At 29.6% G+C, this 18,465-nt stretch overlaps 2 protein-coding genes across 5 annotated transcripts in view; one reads left to right on the forward strand and one right to left on the reverse strand.

Moving 5' to 3' along the window:
- Positions 1-13,618, forward strand: part of LOC101509945 (rust resistance kinase Lr10-like) — a 41,297-nt gene extending 27,679 nt beyond the window's left edge. Inside the window, exons 1-4 of one of the 2 annotated variants that reach the window (XM_004498430.4) lie at positions 7,885-8,860; positions 11,012-11,044; positions 12,179-12,202; positions 12,310-13,618. In XM_004498430.4, coding sequence (XP_004498487.1) covers positions 7,945-8,860; positions 11,012-11,044; positions 12,179-12,202; positions 12,310-13,562 — 2,226 coding nt within the window. In that variant the 5' untranslated portion in view covers positions 7,885-7,944 and the 3' untranslated portion in view covers positions 13,563-13,618. Of the gene's footprint in view, positions 1-7,884; positions 8,861-11,011; positions 11,045-12,178; positions 12,203-12,309 lie in introns of those variants that run through there. The other variant, XM_073366902.1, reaches the window with a different exon arrangement.
- Positions 5,497-7,665, reverse strand: LOC101510475 (rust resistance kinase Lr10-like). Of its 3 annotated transcripts, none has more exons than XM_012715200.3 (3): positions 7,514-7,665; positions 6,840-7,187; positions 5,497-6,757 (listed from the first exon to the last, which is right to left on the reverse strand). In XM_012715200.3, exons 1-3 carry the CDS (start codon positions 7,521-7,523, stop codon positions 5,637-5,639), a joined length of 1,479 nt encoding a protein of 492 aa, XP_012570654.1. In that variant the 5' UTR covers positions 7,524-7,665; the 3' UTR covers positions 5,497-5,636. The 3 variants fall into 3 exon arrangements, with proteins under 3 accessions (XP_012570654.1, XP_073223004.1, XP_004498489.1); XM_073366903.1 differs by having other exon boundaries at positions 6,840-7,396; positions 7,514-7,664; XM_004498432.4 differs by having other exon boundaries at positions 6,840-7,665.
- Positions 13,619-18,465: the final 4,847 nt, after the last annotated feature.

Consider the following 18,465-nt stretch of genomic DNA (forward strand, 5'->3'; position numbering starts at 1 on the left):
GTAATCTGAACTGTGTTAATGTAAATATGCATGTAATTTGAACTGTGTTAATGTAAATATGCATGTAATCTGAATTGTTTGAACATTTTTATATAAGCAGCCATGTATTTGATTTTCTGATTAGTTTATTTTCTGCTTATATTTAGCTTGATTTGAGGGTTTTATACTAAGTTCATGTAATTTAATATAAACTAGTAATTTACATGAATTGAACTGAACTGAAAAAGAGCCTTAAATATAAAAATAAAACAATGAGGCCTTTTACAGCGCTTATTTGAATAAGCGCTGTAAAAGACCCTTTTAAAATTAAAATAAAGAGGCCTTTTACAGCGCTTTTTCAAATAAGCGTTGTAAAAGGCTTTAAAAATAACATTCATATAACATAATAAAACAATGAGGTCTTTTACAGCGCTTATTGAGAAAAGCGATGTAAAAGAGCCTTTTTCAAACAAACGCTGTAAAAGGCTTATAAAAAAGCGATGTAAAAGGGTTTTATATATAACAGTAACCGCTTCAGTTTCCTCTTCATTACGTAAACTTCACTATCATCTCAACCTTCATCGTTCTTCTCTTTTTTTGCAAACCCTATCATCTCGTCCATTACGAACCTTATTTCCACGATCATCTCCTTCATTTCGAACCTTATTTCCATCCAAGATCATCTTTTCTTCGCATTTCGTCTTTCTTCGAACCCTCATTATTCAGGTATTGATGTTATTAATTTTTTTGTAATCATTAAACTGCATGTTGAGCTTGTTTAAGATATACTGATACTGATATGTACTTAGAATAACGCATGTTGAGCTTGTTGATATTATACTAAACTGCATGTTGAACTTGTTGTAGTTAAATGGATACAAACAAAGATTTAGAATGTCAAAATGAAGAAGTTGGCACCACTAAGATTTATGAAAATAAAGTCAAACGTGGTGCAACTATAATGCAAAAAGTCATTAAAGCAAGGAGCAATGACATCAAGTTTGAGGTTATACTATACTATACTATACTCTGTTTGTTGTGTATTTTTTATCTTTTTTTAATAGTATGTACTTACTATATGAGTTTATTAGGTTGGCTGCAATGAGAGTGGTCAGCCAATTGACCCCAACAGCTCAATGTTTGTAAGTTACATTGGGCTGTTGTTCGACAAAATATCTCAATTACGATTGATGATTGGAGAGATAAGACGTTGAAGGATGCCAAAGATATACTATGGAATGACATTCAAGTAACTTTTTTGATCCACTCTTTTATCATTTATAATTTTTTTCATTGAAATACTTTACTTATAATTTTTTTCATTGCAGACTACTTTTGTTCTTGATGAGGGGAGAAAGAGTTATGTATTTAGAGTTGCTAGGAAAATCCACCGGGGATTTAGATCTCACCTCTCTAATTTCTATCTAAAAGATAAAGAAGAAAATACAAATGCTGAAGCTCCAAAAAATATATAAACATTATATATCAAATGATGAATGGAGTGCATTTGTATCCAAACGTTCGGACCCCGCATTTTTCGTAAGTGATTAATTTATTAGCATTTGTGTTTTATTATTCATATTCGTAGCGTATTTTAAATTTTTACACAATTGCTATTTTTTTTATATAGAATATTAGTAAGGAAAATCGCAAAAGGGCAAGAAATTAAACATCACTTTTATATAATATTGTAAGTAATATTTTAATATTGTAAGTAAGAAACAACATGTGATATGCATGTCTTGATCAAAAACTTGTAAGTAATTAAACATCACTTTTATATAATATTGAAGTAATTTGCATTATAAACTATAGTATCTAACTAATATGTATTATTTTGTTTATGATCTTAACGAATAGCGACAAGACACCCAATCAGATCAACCGTTGGGTCGTCATATATTGTGGAAGGAAGCGCGTGTAAATAAAGACGGAGTGGTTGACAATGAAAATGTCCAAAAAGTAGTAGAACTTTGTGTAAGTATATTATCACTTTAATATTGTATTTTATCACTTGAATACTTTTTAATATTGTATTTTAAAAATGCTATTGAACTTATCATTTTAATCCTACATGTATTTTAGGAGACTATCGAACAAAGTTCTGAAAATCAAGAGGGCAACAAGGATAGTTGCAGGGACATTCTGGGTAAAGTGTTTAATGTCCTTGAGTATTCTGGTCGGGTTAGGGGGAAAGGATTTGGCGTAACTCCCAAAAGCTATTTTTCTCAAGAGAAGCGTCAAAAACCTTCCAATGAGGAAGTATTAGAGAAGCTCAAAATCCTTACAGAGCAAGTGGCACTTTTGGTGAATACGAACAAAGACAAGCAACTCCGGATCAGCTCCAACATGAAATACAAATGGAGAGTGAAACCGCGAGTTGCAACGTCGGTCTCAAAAGTATTCCCGAGGTAATTAATTACTTACTTACTTACTTATGTAATTACTTATGTATTAAACAAACTTATATATTAACTGTACTTATATTTTAACTATTGATTTAGGGTGTCACTCTATGCGTGCTATACTTGTCCTCACCTACTCATCGGAATGTGGGAAAAGGAAAATTGTACAATACTTCGGGAGAAGTATTGCACAATATTCTGATCCCTGCGGGCCATGTCAAAGTATCACATGTTGTTGTTTTCGAACCAACTGCACCGTTGCCAATACCGGACAACGATGGAGATATGCAGTTATTGGGCGAAGCTATTGGTAGTTACGTGGCATGGCCCACACATCTTGTTGCCCTCGATAAGGTATATTTAATTAATTGAAATGTATGTTTAATTGATACGTATATTTAATTGCTGATTTTTTTCCGCTCCTAACTTTAATTTCACATTTATAATTAGATGCTGAAAAAGCCTAAAGGGAATGATAAAAAGATTCCCATAAACGAATCAATTACATCTCCCGCAAAGGTTTGTCACATTTATTCCCTAATGTTTGTCATTTTTTCAGATTCAATAAACTAACATTTAACCTCATTTTTGTAGATCCAATTAAATAAACCACCCGTACAGCCAAAAAAAGCCAACAAACCTCAAAAATTGGAAGGTAATAGAGCTGGCAAACTACAAAGGCTGGAGGGTAATAAAGCTGCCAAAGTTGCAGCAAGAAAACTGGATCGGGGAAAATCGGTCGTTGTTGCTGCTGGTCCTAAAATAAGTCAGTCATGCCTTGCTAAATACGGGGCGCGTCTTGACATCCAAGTAAAACGGAACATGGGCAGCAACGACGATTCGCGCATCATACCCATGAATAAAGCTATATTCGGAGATGAGTATGATGAATTTCTCGAAAAGGAGCACATTTACGAACTTCTCAGCCATAAGGAGCTTAATGCTACTGTCATGAGATTGTACATAAGGTAAAATATACTTTTAATTGCATTTATTGGTAATTAATCTAGTTTAAAATTTTCATTGAGGTTTTTGTATGAGAAGGTTGTGTGCACGCACAAATTATCAAATAAATACTCATTCTTGTCTCCGCATAAGTTGTCGATGTGCAAACTCGATCCAGTAAATGTAAATAATTACATTGTAGATATGTTATTAGGAAATATAGAAAAGGATAAATTGTTCTTCGCACCATATAATTCAAGGTACGTAATTATATATTATTTATTTATATCTTTTTTAATTGATGAGATTTTAATTTATTAGTTGTGTATAAACAAAATTGCTTAACCAAATTTTTGTTGTTGTAGGGTACATTGGGTGCCATTTGCAATCAATGCGGTCTCTGAAATTATATACTATTTGGATCACTTGCATGACAATTACAACAATCACTCAGAAATAAAGACTATGTTCGACACGTAAGTAATATTCATTTATTTCTTACATATGTATATAAATAATGTGTTTGTTAATGCTATAATAATCACATTTATTCATTCGATAGTGCCTTACAAGTTTTTCGAGCTCAAAGAGGTGCTACAGTGTCGAAGCAAAAGTCTAATAATATCACATGGATCCCAATAAAGGTTTGAAATATATGCCTTTAAATTTTCATTTACAAATATATGTCTTTACAATTAATGCACAAATATTTTATTGACTTATATGTTTTATTTTACAGTGCCCTCGTCAAACAAACAATATCGATTGTGGGTACTACGTATTGCGATTCATGAAGGAGATTGTTGACAAGAATAAAATAATTATCTCAGAAACGGTACGGTATTTTCATTATATGATTTTTATATATAAATTATCTATATATTTGATACTAACTTAATATGTTCAATTTTTATATTGCAGTACTTTGACAATTCCAGTCCATCATATTCTGAGGAAGATCTAATGGAATTAAAGGAAGAATGGTGTCAGTATGTGCTTGAAATGAAAATTATTTGATTTTCTGGGAAATAGCATGTTGTGGGCAAGGGATCTGAATATTATATGATAGCTAGTGCATATTCTGTTAGTTATTATATGTATATGATCATATGACACAATATATGAACATGTATATAAATATGTAGTTAATTAGGTTGTAAATTAGGTTATATATATTTATCTGAATGTAGTTAATTAGGTTTTAAATTACAGAGTTACAGAGTTATATATATGTTAATTAAGTTACAGAGTTCTATTTTTTGTCTACTGATTGTGTGAACTGCTTATGGTATTTGAATATATGTTTTGTTGTTGTGTGAACTGATTGTGAACTAATTCTGGATCAAAATAATTTTGGATAAAAAGCTAAAAGACAGCGCTTTCTAAAAAAAATGTCATAAAAAGCTAAAAAGCGCTTTTCAAAAATTTAATTTACAACGTTTAAAAAAAAATTGCACATTTTACAGCGCTTTAAAATGCACACCCATAATTCATATATTAGGTGCGTCTTTTACAACGTTTTTTCAAAAAAGCGCTGTAAAATGTGCATAATAATGCATATTATGTGCGCGCATTTGATAACTAACTCAGCAAAAAATTCAAATTAGTTATTAAATTATCAAAATAGTCTTTGAAAGATACAACTTATTGTTAAAATAGTATTTGGTTGTAATATTGTTAATGACTAAATTGACTCCATTTTGTGATTTGAGAATTAATTTGAACTTTTGACTAAGTCAATGACTAAAGTGATAGTGCCCAATATTTTCAATGACTAAAATGATAATTTATTGAATTCCAAATCTAATATAATAATAATAATAATAATAATAATAATAATAATAATAATAATTATTATTATTATTATTATTATTATAATAAATAATTATAATTTATATTAGCTTAAATTGACCTGTTTGATACACTTAAAATATTTTTTATAGCTGGTAACTTGTTATTTTTAGCTAAATAGATTTGTTAAAAAATTTCATTCTCCTCTGTATGGAAAAAAAAAACTAATCTAAGTACGTTTGACATAAACTAAGTAAAATTTATATTTTTGATTGACAATTTCTACCAAAATATATAATGTTACAGTGTGTGATTGTTAGAGACGTCATTAGATATTAAGATAAACACATTTAATCCTACTTTATAGTATAGATTATTTTAGTGGATTAATTCTCTTATTTTTCTCAAGAGACTTTAACTTGTTTTACGATACTTGATCAACAATACAAAAAAACAAATTATATCAATTCATAGTTGCACATAGTAACAATAATACAATGTAAAAAAGGTAATAGGCTAGTCTAATTCTTGAATCACATCTAGCTCTAAATTGAGACATCCAATAGCAGAATTTGTGCTTGTATTAGTTGAAGACGAAGCAATAAAAGGATTGGAAGGAACTTTTAACTTGTCTCCATCTCCTTGCAGCATCTGCACCACAGTTTTCATGGAAGGACGATGCATAGGTTGCCATTGGATGCACCAAAGTCCTATGATTGCCAATTTTTTTGCAACTCTAAAATCTCCATCTTCATCTATAGAGATTTGAATGTCTCCTCCTTCAAGCAATGTGTGGATCCAATCTGGATATAGAACTTGGAAATTTTCTTCACTTGTGGTTGTCTTAGTAGATGTATTCTTTCTTCCTCCAACAATCTCCAACAACAACATACCATAACTATATATATCAGACTTATAAGATACATTTCCAAAGTTTCTAGAAAAAACTTCAGGCGCCATGTACCCTAATGTTCCTCTAGCTACAGTCATAGATACAATACTTTGATTTTTGGAGCACAATTTCGCCAAACCAAAGTCTGATATTTTTGGAATGAAATTGTCATCTAACAAAACATTATGAGGATTGATGTCAAAGTGAAGAATTCTTTGATCACAACCTTGGTGAAGATACTCAATTCCATTGGCTATACCTATAGCAATATGTTGCAACTTATCCCATCCAAGGAAACTATCTTTGTTGCTGGGATGAGAAATGAATTTCTGCAACGAACCATTTGGAAAAAAGTCATAGACTAAAGCACGGTGAAATCCATCAGCACAAAAACCAAGCAATCGAACAACATTAACATGATGAATTTTTCCCATAGTTCCTACTTCATTTATAAACTCTCTCCCATCTCCCTCTGTATTATTAAGAATTTTTACAGCCACTTGAATTTGACTCGACAAATTACCTTTGTAAACAGCTCCATGAGCTCCTTCACCTAACTTTTCCCTGAACTGTTCTGTAATTCTCTTGATATCAGCATAAGAGAATCTAGTTGGCTTTGAAGCTTTGTAATCGTTCAAAAAGTTTTCAAGTCTAATTTGATCTTCACCTTTGATCCTAAAATAGAGGTATACTCGAAAGATAAGACCAATGAAAATAACCATGACAGTTGAACCAACAATTGCCCCTGCATATTCAACAATATTCAATAAAATAAATAAACAGAAATAACAATAATAATGGATAGAATTTAGTGAAGGTATATTCACCTGTTGTTGCTAAAATAATGGATGTGTGCTTTTTTGAATTTTTATGTAGCTCATGTTCTAAACATTGACTGTCAAAATTTGTTTCGGACCACTTTAATGATAGAACTGGATCGTTTACCCTTAATTCACTGGCTAGTACTGGCAAAACTTTAACAAACATTCTTGTGCAGTGTAATAAGTCCAATTCCACGACGCTTTCGGTCGAATCTGCGAAATAAATCGGACAGGACAACATGTCTTGTTTATCGTAGTATGTATATTGTTCGAAGCTTTTGAGATGGTGATGATGTTTCGCAACTGAATTAGAACAGTTGAAGAAAGTGATGTTGTTGTTGGTAACTGGGTCACCTGCTTCGAAAGGATAAAATAATGAAAAGTTGTTTTGTAAAAAAAAATTAGAAAAACAGTTTTGTGGGTGAGATATGTATAATTGTTGAGATTGACAATCTATGTCAATAACGTGGAATCTTGTTGGATTTGGAAGTGAGGGAAATTCAATTATCTGATTCATGTGATGAGAACAAGATAGACGGTAGGGGCATATAATGGATGACGTACTGCTGTCATGACAATTTCCAAAGGTCATAAGCAAAAGTAACAGAAGCAGTGGTAGCAATATTGTCATTAGTGACAAATTCATATAAGCAACTTGAAAGTAATAGAAACATAAATACCTCTATGCATTTAAATTGAAATCTTTCGTATTAAATGAGATAGAGTCTTTATAGGTGACAAAATTTTAAAATAGTATCAAATTCAAGTTCAAGTCTAAGTTGTTGGAAAAAAAAAGTGTAGTGTAGATTAAGAATGGTTGAAAGTTCGTGACCATTATTCTTCACCTCTATATTATAAATTTTTTTTTTTAATAAAAAGATGCTTGACTGATGTTTTCTACACGTGAGCAACTACTATTTAGTTATAATAATTATATCGGTGAAAGTCAAAAAAGATGGGCTAAAAGACTTTGACGCTGAAAAAGACAATTTTGTCCTCATTTAATTTACATGTTTTTTAGATTTAATAGTTTCTTTTAAGATAAGATTGACTCAATAGAGAGGCAACTAACTCAAATATCTTTAATTTTGAAAATTATATTTTTGATTTAATGATGTGCAGAGAAAAATCCTTCTCCTGCTCTGTGGAATCATTCTTAAGCTTCCTTCAAATTATGGTAGTAGTGCTGCTGCTACTTGATGATAAAACATGTGATGCAATTACTAATAACAATACAAATTGTCCCCCTTCTTCATGCGGCAAAATCACAAACATAACACATCCATTTCGACTTAAGAGTGATCCAACAAGATGTGGTGATAAGAGGTACGAGTTATCATGCGAAAACAACATGACAATGTTAACTCTGTTTGAGGGAAAATACTATGTGAAGGAAATAAACTACAAAAACTACACAATTCGGTTAGTTGATCCAGCAATTGAAGAAGGTACTGATTGCTCTTCCATGCCTCGCTATTACTTATACGCTTCTAATTTTACAAGTAATTACAATCCTAGCTACCTCGGGGATCAATATCGAACCTTCCAAAACAGAATAATTGAGACTGCTGATTATTTTGAATATCTCGAATCTGAAGAGTTGCCAATGTTCCAGCACGTAATTTACATGAATTGTAGCAATCCTGTGCGGGATGATCCAGTGTACGCGGATACAGCTTCTTGCGTGAAACCGAATTCTGAAGGTTATGTTTATGCTATTGCTGGGGACTTGAAAGTTCAAAACATAAAAGATGACTGCCACGTGGAGGTTGTTGCGGCGATATCTTTTTTTCATTTTAATCATAATCAATATGAATGGGGATGGGACATTCCCAATCGAAGGTATTCTTACGGTGAAATTCATAGGATGTTGGTCGGTGGATTTGAGGTTTCGTGGATGAGCAGTGCTTGTGAAGAAGTTTGTGGTAACAACTCAAATTGCTATTTAAGTGAAATCACTGGAATTATTCAATGCACTGATTGGGCTGATCACTGTGTAACCACACTGGGGTTTCATGTCAGATGTGGTAAGAACAACTTCACATTTTTTTTTTAATTTTAAATTAACTGATTTACTTTTATTATATTTTGACTTGTAAAATTAATTGCGGATAATTGATAACCGTTAAATCAGTGTTTGTAAGATCGACTATTCAATTAGTTTAAAAATATAAAAATATATTTTTAGTTAAAAATAAATTTTATTAATTAATATTTTAAATATTTTAAAAGTATTAATTTATAATTTAATTTTTATTAATTTAAAATTTATCAATCTAATTTTATGTATCTTTATTTATTTATCTATTTATAAAATAAATAAGTTATTTACTTTCAAACATTAATTATTTTAAAGTTTAAATTATTTATAAATAATTTAAAATTATAATAAAAAATTATTTTAAATTACTTAATTTAAATTATTATTTATTAAAGTTATTTTAAATTATATAAATTATTTTTATATTAATAAAAATTGTAATAAATATTATTAAAAAACATTATAAACTCATAAATGATTGTTAGTAAACAGATCTTATAACTTAAAAGTTATAACATTAAGCTAATTTCATAGGCTTACCAAACAAAGCCTTTATATTACTAACATTATTACCTCAGTCACTATGTATAAGATCCTCTTAATTAAATTAGGGATGTTAATAAAGTTGATTGTAGTATTAAATTTGTTAGAAAATTTGAATTATTTTACTAGTTTATCCTTTAAAAGAGAGATTTAGTTTATGTTTTTATTGTTGTATTTATTATAAGTTAAACAAATATATGTAACATAATTAAGGGTATGTTACTAAAGAAATAATTATTTGGAAGAAAAATAATAATAATTAATGAAGTTCAACAATCAATAGATGTTTTTGTAAAAAAGGAAAAGAAAAAATCATAAAAAAGTTTTATAATTAAAGATAGAGGTAGGATTAAATTTGGTTAATAGATGTAAATGATGTGTTAACTACACTCTAGATTAGTCAATGTTTCAGTCAATAAAGATGAAGATAAGGTTAACTTAAACTTCTAAAGTGCGTCATTGATCGTGGTTTGAGTGATTATTTATTAAAGTGGTGGTTCTATGCATAATAGATATATTTATTATGAAACATAATATAAGTAAAAATATGTTTCAGAAGAGTTTTTTTTTTTTTTTAGTAGAGAAAAAGGTATATTTTAAAACTAAATACATGCACTTTTTAAATACGTTTTGGCTTATATTTCTTTCAGATGTAAGTATATTGCATCTTATTAACAATCTACTTTAACTTCATAATTAAATAAACAAATTAACATGTTAAAAATAATTTTCAATGTTCAAATCTAATTGGAAAACCTAAAATTGTGGCCACATAATAACATTTAAATTTGTGATTAATAAAGTGTACTTTAAAAAAAAGTTTAGTTATTAATTAATAAATCATTCAAATTTGATATATTTATTAATAACTCATTGAATTATGTTAATTGTGTGTCAACTACTTCGCCTTATAAAAAATCGTCAAATTTTTATTTTTATTTTTGAATGAGTCAAATTAAAAAAAAAAATTAACAGACTTTTCCAAAGAAAGACACTATCTTAATATTACAAATTAAGTAATGTGTGTTACCTCTATTCCTAAATATAAACTTCTCTTGACAAAATAATTATCTTTAATTATGAGTGTCATTTCAAAATATTAGATATATCGATCGTATTATTTCAGGATTAAATGTCCAACTAAGCCCGTCACTAGTGTGTCAATTTGGCCCCTCACTTTAATAAAATATAATTAAGTTAGTCTCTCACTTGAGTATAAAATTTGCAAGTTAGTTCATTTGTACTGTATTTGTTAATCGCATGGACATATATCATTGTTACTAAGTATGTAATCTTATATTATAAGTGTTTATTTATAATCTATTTGTACAAAGCTAATTTGAGATCATTCATTGATTTTTACTTCAATGCAAGAACTGCGTATTATTTCTTAACTTATTTTATAGGAGTCTAACTATTGTATATGAAGTATCGATCCATCGTAGAAAAAATAAATAAATGTGGATATGCCACCTCACTCACTTTCAAAAGATGAAAATATTATAAAATGAAAACCGGCACAAATACTTGTTTATTTTGTTATATATGATCCCATAAAAATTGAGAGCTAATTTTTTCATTGTTTTAATTTTAGGAACTCCACCAAAGCTGCGAATGTTTGTGGAAGGTAAGGTGAAATTTGTCCTGCTAACATCATGATATTACTCGCTCTATTTGAAAATAAATAGTTATTAACACAATGCAAATTTCTAAACGATTAGTTAAATAGTTTGAGTTGAAATCTAAAGAGTGTCACCAGTTATTTGTTTTATTGCATAAAATTGATTATAGATATCATATTTATATTTATGCGGGTGCTATATGTGTATTTAGCAAATTTTTAAATATCCGCAAATATTTACATTTATTCATAGATATCATTTTTTAAATAAAAAATTTATTTCAAACATTTTTTTTTTGTAATTATGTAAAACTTTTTCCTTTTTTTCTTTTATCAACACAAAGAAATAGTAACACGTAAAAAAAAATTAATATACTATATGAACATATCACAAAATTTTATCATAAAAAAAAAATCAATAAATTAACACAAACAAAATATATTAGAACATAGTAATTTTATTAACTTAGTATAGGTACAGATATATAAATACTAATATTTTCCTATGTAACCAACCATTAACTAATAAATAGTCAAAATATTCGTTAACTTTATCTACATATATATTTATTTAGCTATCTGTTTATATGTATCGTGGATTTTATCCACAAATATTTGTGGGTACAAATTTTTTTGTCACCACTATTTGTGAAGAAGATTTAGAGTTTGATTTCTTCTATTAACCTTCCTTCCAACCACTAAACTATATACTTGAACAAAAACACACACATAAACATAAACATAAAAATAATAATAATAATAATAATAATAATAATAATAATAATAATAATAATAATAATAATAATCTGTCTATGTATAAAGAAAATACATAGTTTTGGCGTGGTTTTCTTTTTCAATTTTACCCATTAATAAAACTACTTTATTCACAATTTTATCCTTCTATATTTAATTAAATAACTTAAAAATTTAAAATATGTATGTCTATATATAAAGTGATATCTAGTTTTGATATAACATTTTTACTTTCAATTTTATCCTTCTAAGTAAATATTTACACCTGAAATAAATATTGGTGGCTAGCTACATATAGTACTTTTTTCTTGTCAATTTGTGGTCTTCTAAGTCATCTCTTCCTTTTTTTTATCATCCATTTGTTGACTTCATTAAAATTTCTTGCAGGTATTTTGTACGGCATAGCCAGAGGTAATATTTTATTCCATTGTATATATATCTTATTTTCACAATGTTATTTCAAGATTCATTATATTTTTTTAATGTTTACATTCTTCCATTCTTGATATGCTATGTAGGACTACTTCAAGCAATAGGTAGGGAAAAATACGATACAGCTTTTGGTACTTCTGAATCTAAAATTGGAATTGAGATAGGAATATTTTTGGGAAAGTATATCTTGTCATCATACATTGTAGCGAGAATTTTGTTGGGTCTCATAATTTTCTATACAAAATTGATACGTACATATCGAACAAGGCATGCATCAATGTATGAAAATATAGAAGATTTTCTTCAAGGTAACTCTCTCGTGCCAATAAGGTATTCTTACAAAGAGATAAAGAATATGACTAAAAGTTTTAAGGACAAGTTAGGTGAAGGAGGCTATGGTACAGTTTATAAGGGAACGTTACGCAGTGGACCTTTGGTAGCCATAAAAATGTTGGGTAAATCTAAGGGTAATGGACAAGATTTCATTAATGAAGTTGCAACTATAGGAAGAATACATCACACTAATGTGGTGCAACTTATTGGATTTTGTGTTGATGGATCAAAACGTGCTCTTGTTTATGAATTCATGCCCAACGGCTCTCTTGATAAATATATTTCCTCTAGTCAGGATGCTATCTTTTTAACATATAAGCAAATGTATGAGATATCTCTTGGAGTGGCTCGTGGTATTACTTATTTGCATCAAGGTTGTGATATGCAAATTTTGCATTTTGATATCAAACCTCACAACATCCTTCTTGACGAGAACTTTATTCCCAAGGTTTCAGACTTTGGTCTTGCAAAGCTTTATCCTAATAACAATAGTATTGTCACTGTAACTGCAGCAAGAGGAACAATTGGTTACATGGCTCCTGAATTGTTTTACAAAAATATCGGTGGAGTTTCTTACAAGGCTGATGTGTATAGCTTTGGAATGCTTTTGATGGAAATAGCAAATAGGAGAAGAAATTTGAACTCACATGCTGATGATTCAAGCCAAATTTTCTTTCCCTTTTGGATTTACAATCAATTGATTGAAGAAAGGGAGATAGAAATATTAGGAGATGCTACTGATGAGGACAAGAGTAATGTGAAAAAGATGTTCATAATTGCTCTATGGTGTATACAATTGAACCCCAGTGATCGTCCTTCTATGGAGAGAGTAATAGAAATGCTTGAAGGAGATATTGAAAATATTAAAATTCCACCAAAGCCTTCTCCTTATCCAACTGAAATTATTCAAGATCATGAAATTAGCTCTAGAGAATCTATATCGGATGATGATATCTCTGAGTCAATTAGTTTTCTTGAAGAAACTGTAGAAGATCCTTTACTATAGTATTGAACTACCAATGATACTATCAATTAATTAGTTTTTTTGAGTTTTGATTTTCATTGAGTTTGAATTTCCCATTACACATAAAATTTGCAAGCATGGGTTATTATTTCTTAATATGTTGAAAAATAAATAAATAAGAGTTTAATAAATTAGTTTTATGCTGATATTCAATAACAATGCACCATTTATTCACATTAGCTAATTTTGTAACCTCTTTTTAAAAATAACTATAAAAATCCTTAATTTTTATCGGTTGTCAATGTAAAATTAACACTCCCAATGTGAGTGTATATCATTTATTATCTAAAAATAATTATGTCTTTAGAAGAGAAAATTGATTATAGTTGGCATAGTTGCATATCTTTATTGCAATTATCATTTTTTAAGAGTTAAATATATTTTTAATCTTATAAAAATTCTAAATTTTTGTCTAAGTCTTTATAATTTTTTTATTTTCCATTATGTTTTTATAAAAAAGAAATTATAGGATCTAGAACCAAAATTTTATAGCAAATATAAACATATTTAACTCTAGTTTTAATCTCAACCATTTGATTATTCAAATGTCAAAGGATAAGGATGAGCCAATGATGTGTTATACATGTTCCTAACTTAATTTTACGAATGTATCAAAATTATAAAAAATATATTCGAAAGTGTCTTTCACAAAGTCAATTTGTTACTTTTTTTTTTCAACAAATCATTTGATACTTAAAGTTGTCTTTTGTTAGTTGGTTTAATCATGTTATGAAGGAGACCAAAAAAACCTACTGTTACTAAATCTGATATTGGCCACAAAATAAAACTCAGCTTCTGATTTTCAGAAATTGCTCATCCCACCATTGTTCTCAAAACCCCCCCAAAAAAAACCTTACCAGATCCTAACAATTCGGGTTGGTAAATTTCTTAATTCACGCATCTGGTAACTTAACTATTGAGTTCTTGCATCCAATAGACACCTTAATAAATGGCAGAACACCATTTCTCTCATTCACTCTATTTTATTTATAAAATAAAAATAAAAAACACTATCTAAACTTCAATTTGTATGAAATCGAACTCAATCTCATTTTCTTCACTCAAATCCATACTAAAATATCATTTTTTGACTTATCAATTTTTAATCATCAAAGCGTAAGTTTTTTGGTTTTTTATTTTTTATTTTAGTGTTTATGTTTTTTATTTGTAAGAGGTTGTATTTATATATAATTAGTTTATAGTTTCTGTTGTAGTTTCAATAGGTAATTTGAAATTAATGTTAATGTTGTTGTTATGTTATCAATTGATTGTTGTTGTTATGTCAATTGGTTGGTGTTGTTTCAATTGAGTTTATGTTTTCTAAGTTGTCGTAGCTGTTGTATGTCAAGTGTTTGACAAAATATTTTGATTTGTAATAAATTTGTAGTGAGATATAATTATTTTATGTTTTTATTGTAGTTTCAATTAGTTTATATTAGAGAGCCGTAGTAATTTTGTTGTTGTTGTTATGTCAATTCCTTGTTGTTGAAATATGACAAAATGTTAAAATGTGATATAGTGAAAATGGTAAAATGTGACAAAATGTTGATTTTTTTTTTCTTTCATAGATGGAAGATGACGGTGATCTTATCCGATTTCGACATGGTAGGGAGACGCAATATGGGTATGTACATAGAGAGCTTCAGACCAAAGCTCATGCTAAACGACAATGGGTTAAAGGTGAAAGCTCTCACTCTCAAGCACAAGTTAACGTTCAAGATGTATACAATGAGATGCCTACACCACCGTTGTCGCTGCCATTATATATCACCACTTGCACCATTTCAAGGACCATCATTACCACCATCACATGTTCATGGGTTTTCAAGGGGGGCTCGTTGACATGTCTTTGTTATTGCATTTTTTGGACCACATGGTGGTCCGCATATGGATTGAAGATGCAAGTTTTAATTCTAATTATGTTTAATTATATTTAATTATAATTATATAATTTTAATTATTTAACTATGGATTAATTATTTATTTATTTAATCATCATATACTAACAATTATTTTTTATTAGGAACGAATTCCTCTTATATGCGTCAACAATGGTATAAATATATCTCAACTAGAGGTTCCACCTTCTACTATAGATTGGTTTTAGAATCCAATTAAAGCTTCTAGTTTAGCTAATCTTGGACAAAAATGACGAGTTAATAGACATCGACATTTTGTTCGCATTTGTTGAGAGGTATCGCACATAGACTAGCGCATTCCATCTTTCTATTGGTGTGATGCAATGACTCTGAACGATGTGTCATGTCTTCTGCACTTGCTCATCACTGGACACCTCTTGGCACGTACACTACTGGTGAAAGATTAAAGGATTGAGTGCTTAATGATCTCGAATTCAACTTAGATGATGCGCCGACAGAGGTTCAAATGACCAAATAAGCTCATGTCAAATTATGAACCATTAAAGCACATTTTGTGAGTCATCTGAACAAATCAGTTCAGTTTTCTGTTGATGACGAGGTGAGAGAATATCATAGACTTTATGACATCAAATGTTATCATCTCTACTTGGTGGGAACTGCCATATTCAATGACAAAAGTGAAATGTACGTCGATATTATGTATGTGCAATACTTCAAGACTTGGCTATTGTCCGAGACTACGCATATGATGGTGTTGCTCTTGCTTTCTTGTACATTCAACTAAGAGGTGTTAGAAAGCCGAATATCAAACAATTAGTTGGTTGTTTGTCCTTTCTTCGGGTAATTAAGAGTTTATAATTAATGAATTATTTATAATTATGAGTTAATTTAATTGGAATATTTTTTTTATAATATTAGTTAATTTTTTTGGAACATTTTTTTTAAGTTTTTAATTTTTTTTTTAATTTTAATTTTTTTTTTTTGCTTCGGACTTGAATCTTGCAACACTTTCCTACCATATGTATGTGGACTATACATGCTCAATATGTCGAGTCCTTTCAACGTGCATGTCTATTTATTCCGCATCAGAGCCATCCATTGCCATAAACATATAGAAATACAGTGGATCAGTTGGAGGTCCAAGATTATTGTTTTTCTCCTTATGACGACCATTGTCTAACTCGTTAGTTGGAGGATATATGTTGGTACTTTGGTTGGATTAGATGTTGAGTTAGGATGATGTGTCCTCACTTGCATGAGCGTGTGTTTAGGCAATTTGGATATATCTAGATCATCCCTAGACATCATATCATATATTATCCTCCTACTATGAGTATGCAAGAAGTCGATCAAGCATATTAGGATTTTAGATTGCATCTAATTACTTCAGATATGTGGGACTATTCATGGACAAGAGTTGGAAAACTGTAGTTAGATATGTAACATTATTTTATAAGGTTTCTCATCCTTTCATGCAGTATTTTTTAGAAGGAAATCATCTGAGACCTATAGGCTTGGAGGTCAGCATACAACAAGAGTATGTATCAGATATAGCTAACACGCTGCAAATTTGTAGGATGATTAGAGACCTAGCAATTGAAACACATAAGACGATGGAGGAGGGAGCTCATGCATATAATTGTGTGCAACAAATCATTGATCACACATATGATGTATTTTTATGTTGTAGGAGAAGACAGAGCAACATTAGAGGTAGAGTTACTCAGTAGTGTAGCGTAGTATTTATGTATTATAGACTATTACTTTTGATGTAAATGTAGATGGTTTTAATATTGTGATTGATTATAATACTTTGGTTGAATGAAATTTAACATTTTGTTTATGGAATTATAATACTTTGGTTGAATGGAATTTAATATTTTGTTTATGAAATTAAAATATTTTGTTTGTGTTATCTGAGCTGAATTGTGACTATAACACACATTAAAGCGATAGAGATTAGAAATATCTTTGCAACAATATGAATTAATGTGGTATTTTTTTCAGTGACAATCTATTATATATATTTAAAACAGACTCCCATGTCAACTCTCATGCCACCTCATAGTATTTCTTCTACATGTGCAAACATATCCCACCTTAACAAAAAAGCTTATGTGTACGCCTTAGAGAGTTCTCTTGTGTTTTTATGTTTCACCTCATTTTTTCTAATTAGTTTCTAAATAGTTTTTTTTCCTCTTTTAATCCCTAATGTTTTTAATGACTTCCTCCAACAATTTCTTCTTCCCTCTTGTGTGTCCCAGTCATTTGTCATCCTCGCAAAATCATCTTCTTCTTCGAAATTGCCGACTCTACTCCAAAGGTACACTGAAAGAGGTATAGGTTGGATCGTTTCAACAAAAAAAATTCTTCTCTTTGTCTATTTCTAATTTTGGTGCCATGTTCACCTCATTTTTTTCTACTTAGTTTCTAAATAATTTTTTCCTCTTTTAATTCCTCTAATCCCTAATTTTTTTAATGACTTCCCAGTCATTCGTCATCCTCGCAAAATCATCTTCTTCTTCGAAATTGCCGACTCTACTCCAAAGATACACTGAAAGAGGTATAGGTTGGCCAAAGATACATTGAAAGAGGTATAGGTTGGTTCGTTGCAACAAAAAAAATTCTTCTCTTTGTCTATTTCTAATTTTGGTGCCATGTTCACCTCATTTTTTTCTACTTAATTTCTAAATAATTTTTTCCTTTTTTAATTCCTCTAATCCCTAATTTTTTTAATGACTTCTCAGTCATTCGCCATCCTCGCAGAATCATCTTCTTCTTCGAAATTGCCGACTCTACTCCAAAGATACACTGAAAGAGGTATAGGTTGGTTCATTGCAACAAAAAAAATTATTCTCTTTGTCTTTTTCTAATTTTGCTGTCATAAATTCAATTATATTCTATACAATCTTTGAAATCAATTTGGCTCATAGTGACTTAATGTTATGTATAGTTTCTTACATGAAATTCTATCACTGCGACTATCTAGGAAATCCAAGTTGGGA

Source organism: Cicer arietinum, chromosome 4 (assembly GCF_000331145.2).
Source record: "Cicer arietinum cultivar CDC Frontier isolate Library 1 chromosome 4, Cicar.CDCFrontier_v2.0, whole genome shotgun sequence".
NCBI classification, from domain to species: domain Eukaryota; kingdom Viridiplantae; phylum Streptophyta; class Magnoliopsida; order Fabales; family Fabaceae; genus Cicer; species Cicer arietinum.

What these genes read in the sequence shown, in the direction of transcription:
- LOC101510475 (XM_004498432.4), bottom strand. Translation starts at nt 7,479, where the DNA reads ATGAATTTGTCACTAATGACAATATTGCTACCACTGCTTCTGTTACTT. An exon ending in CATTATTTTAGCAACAACAG is followed by an intron (nt 6,758 to 6,839) that starts GTGAATATACCT and finishes TTGAATATGCAG; the next exon opens with GGGCAATTGTTGGTTCAACT.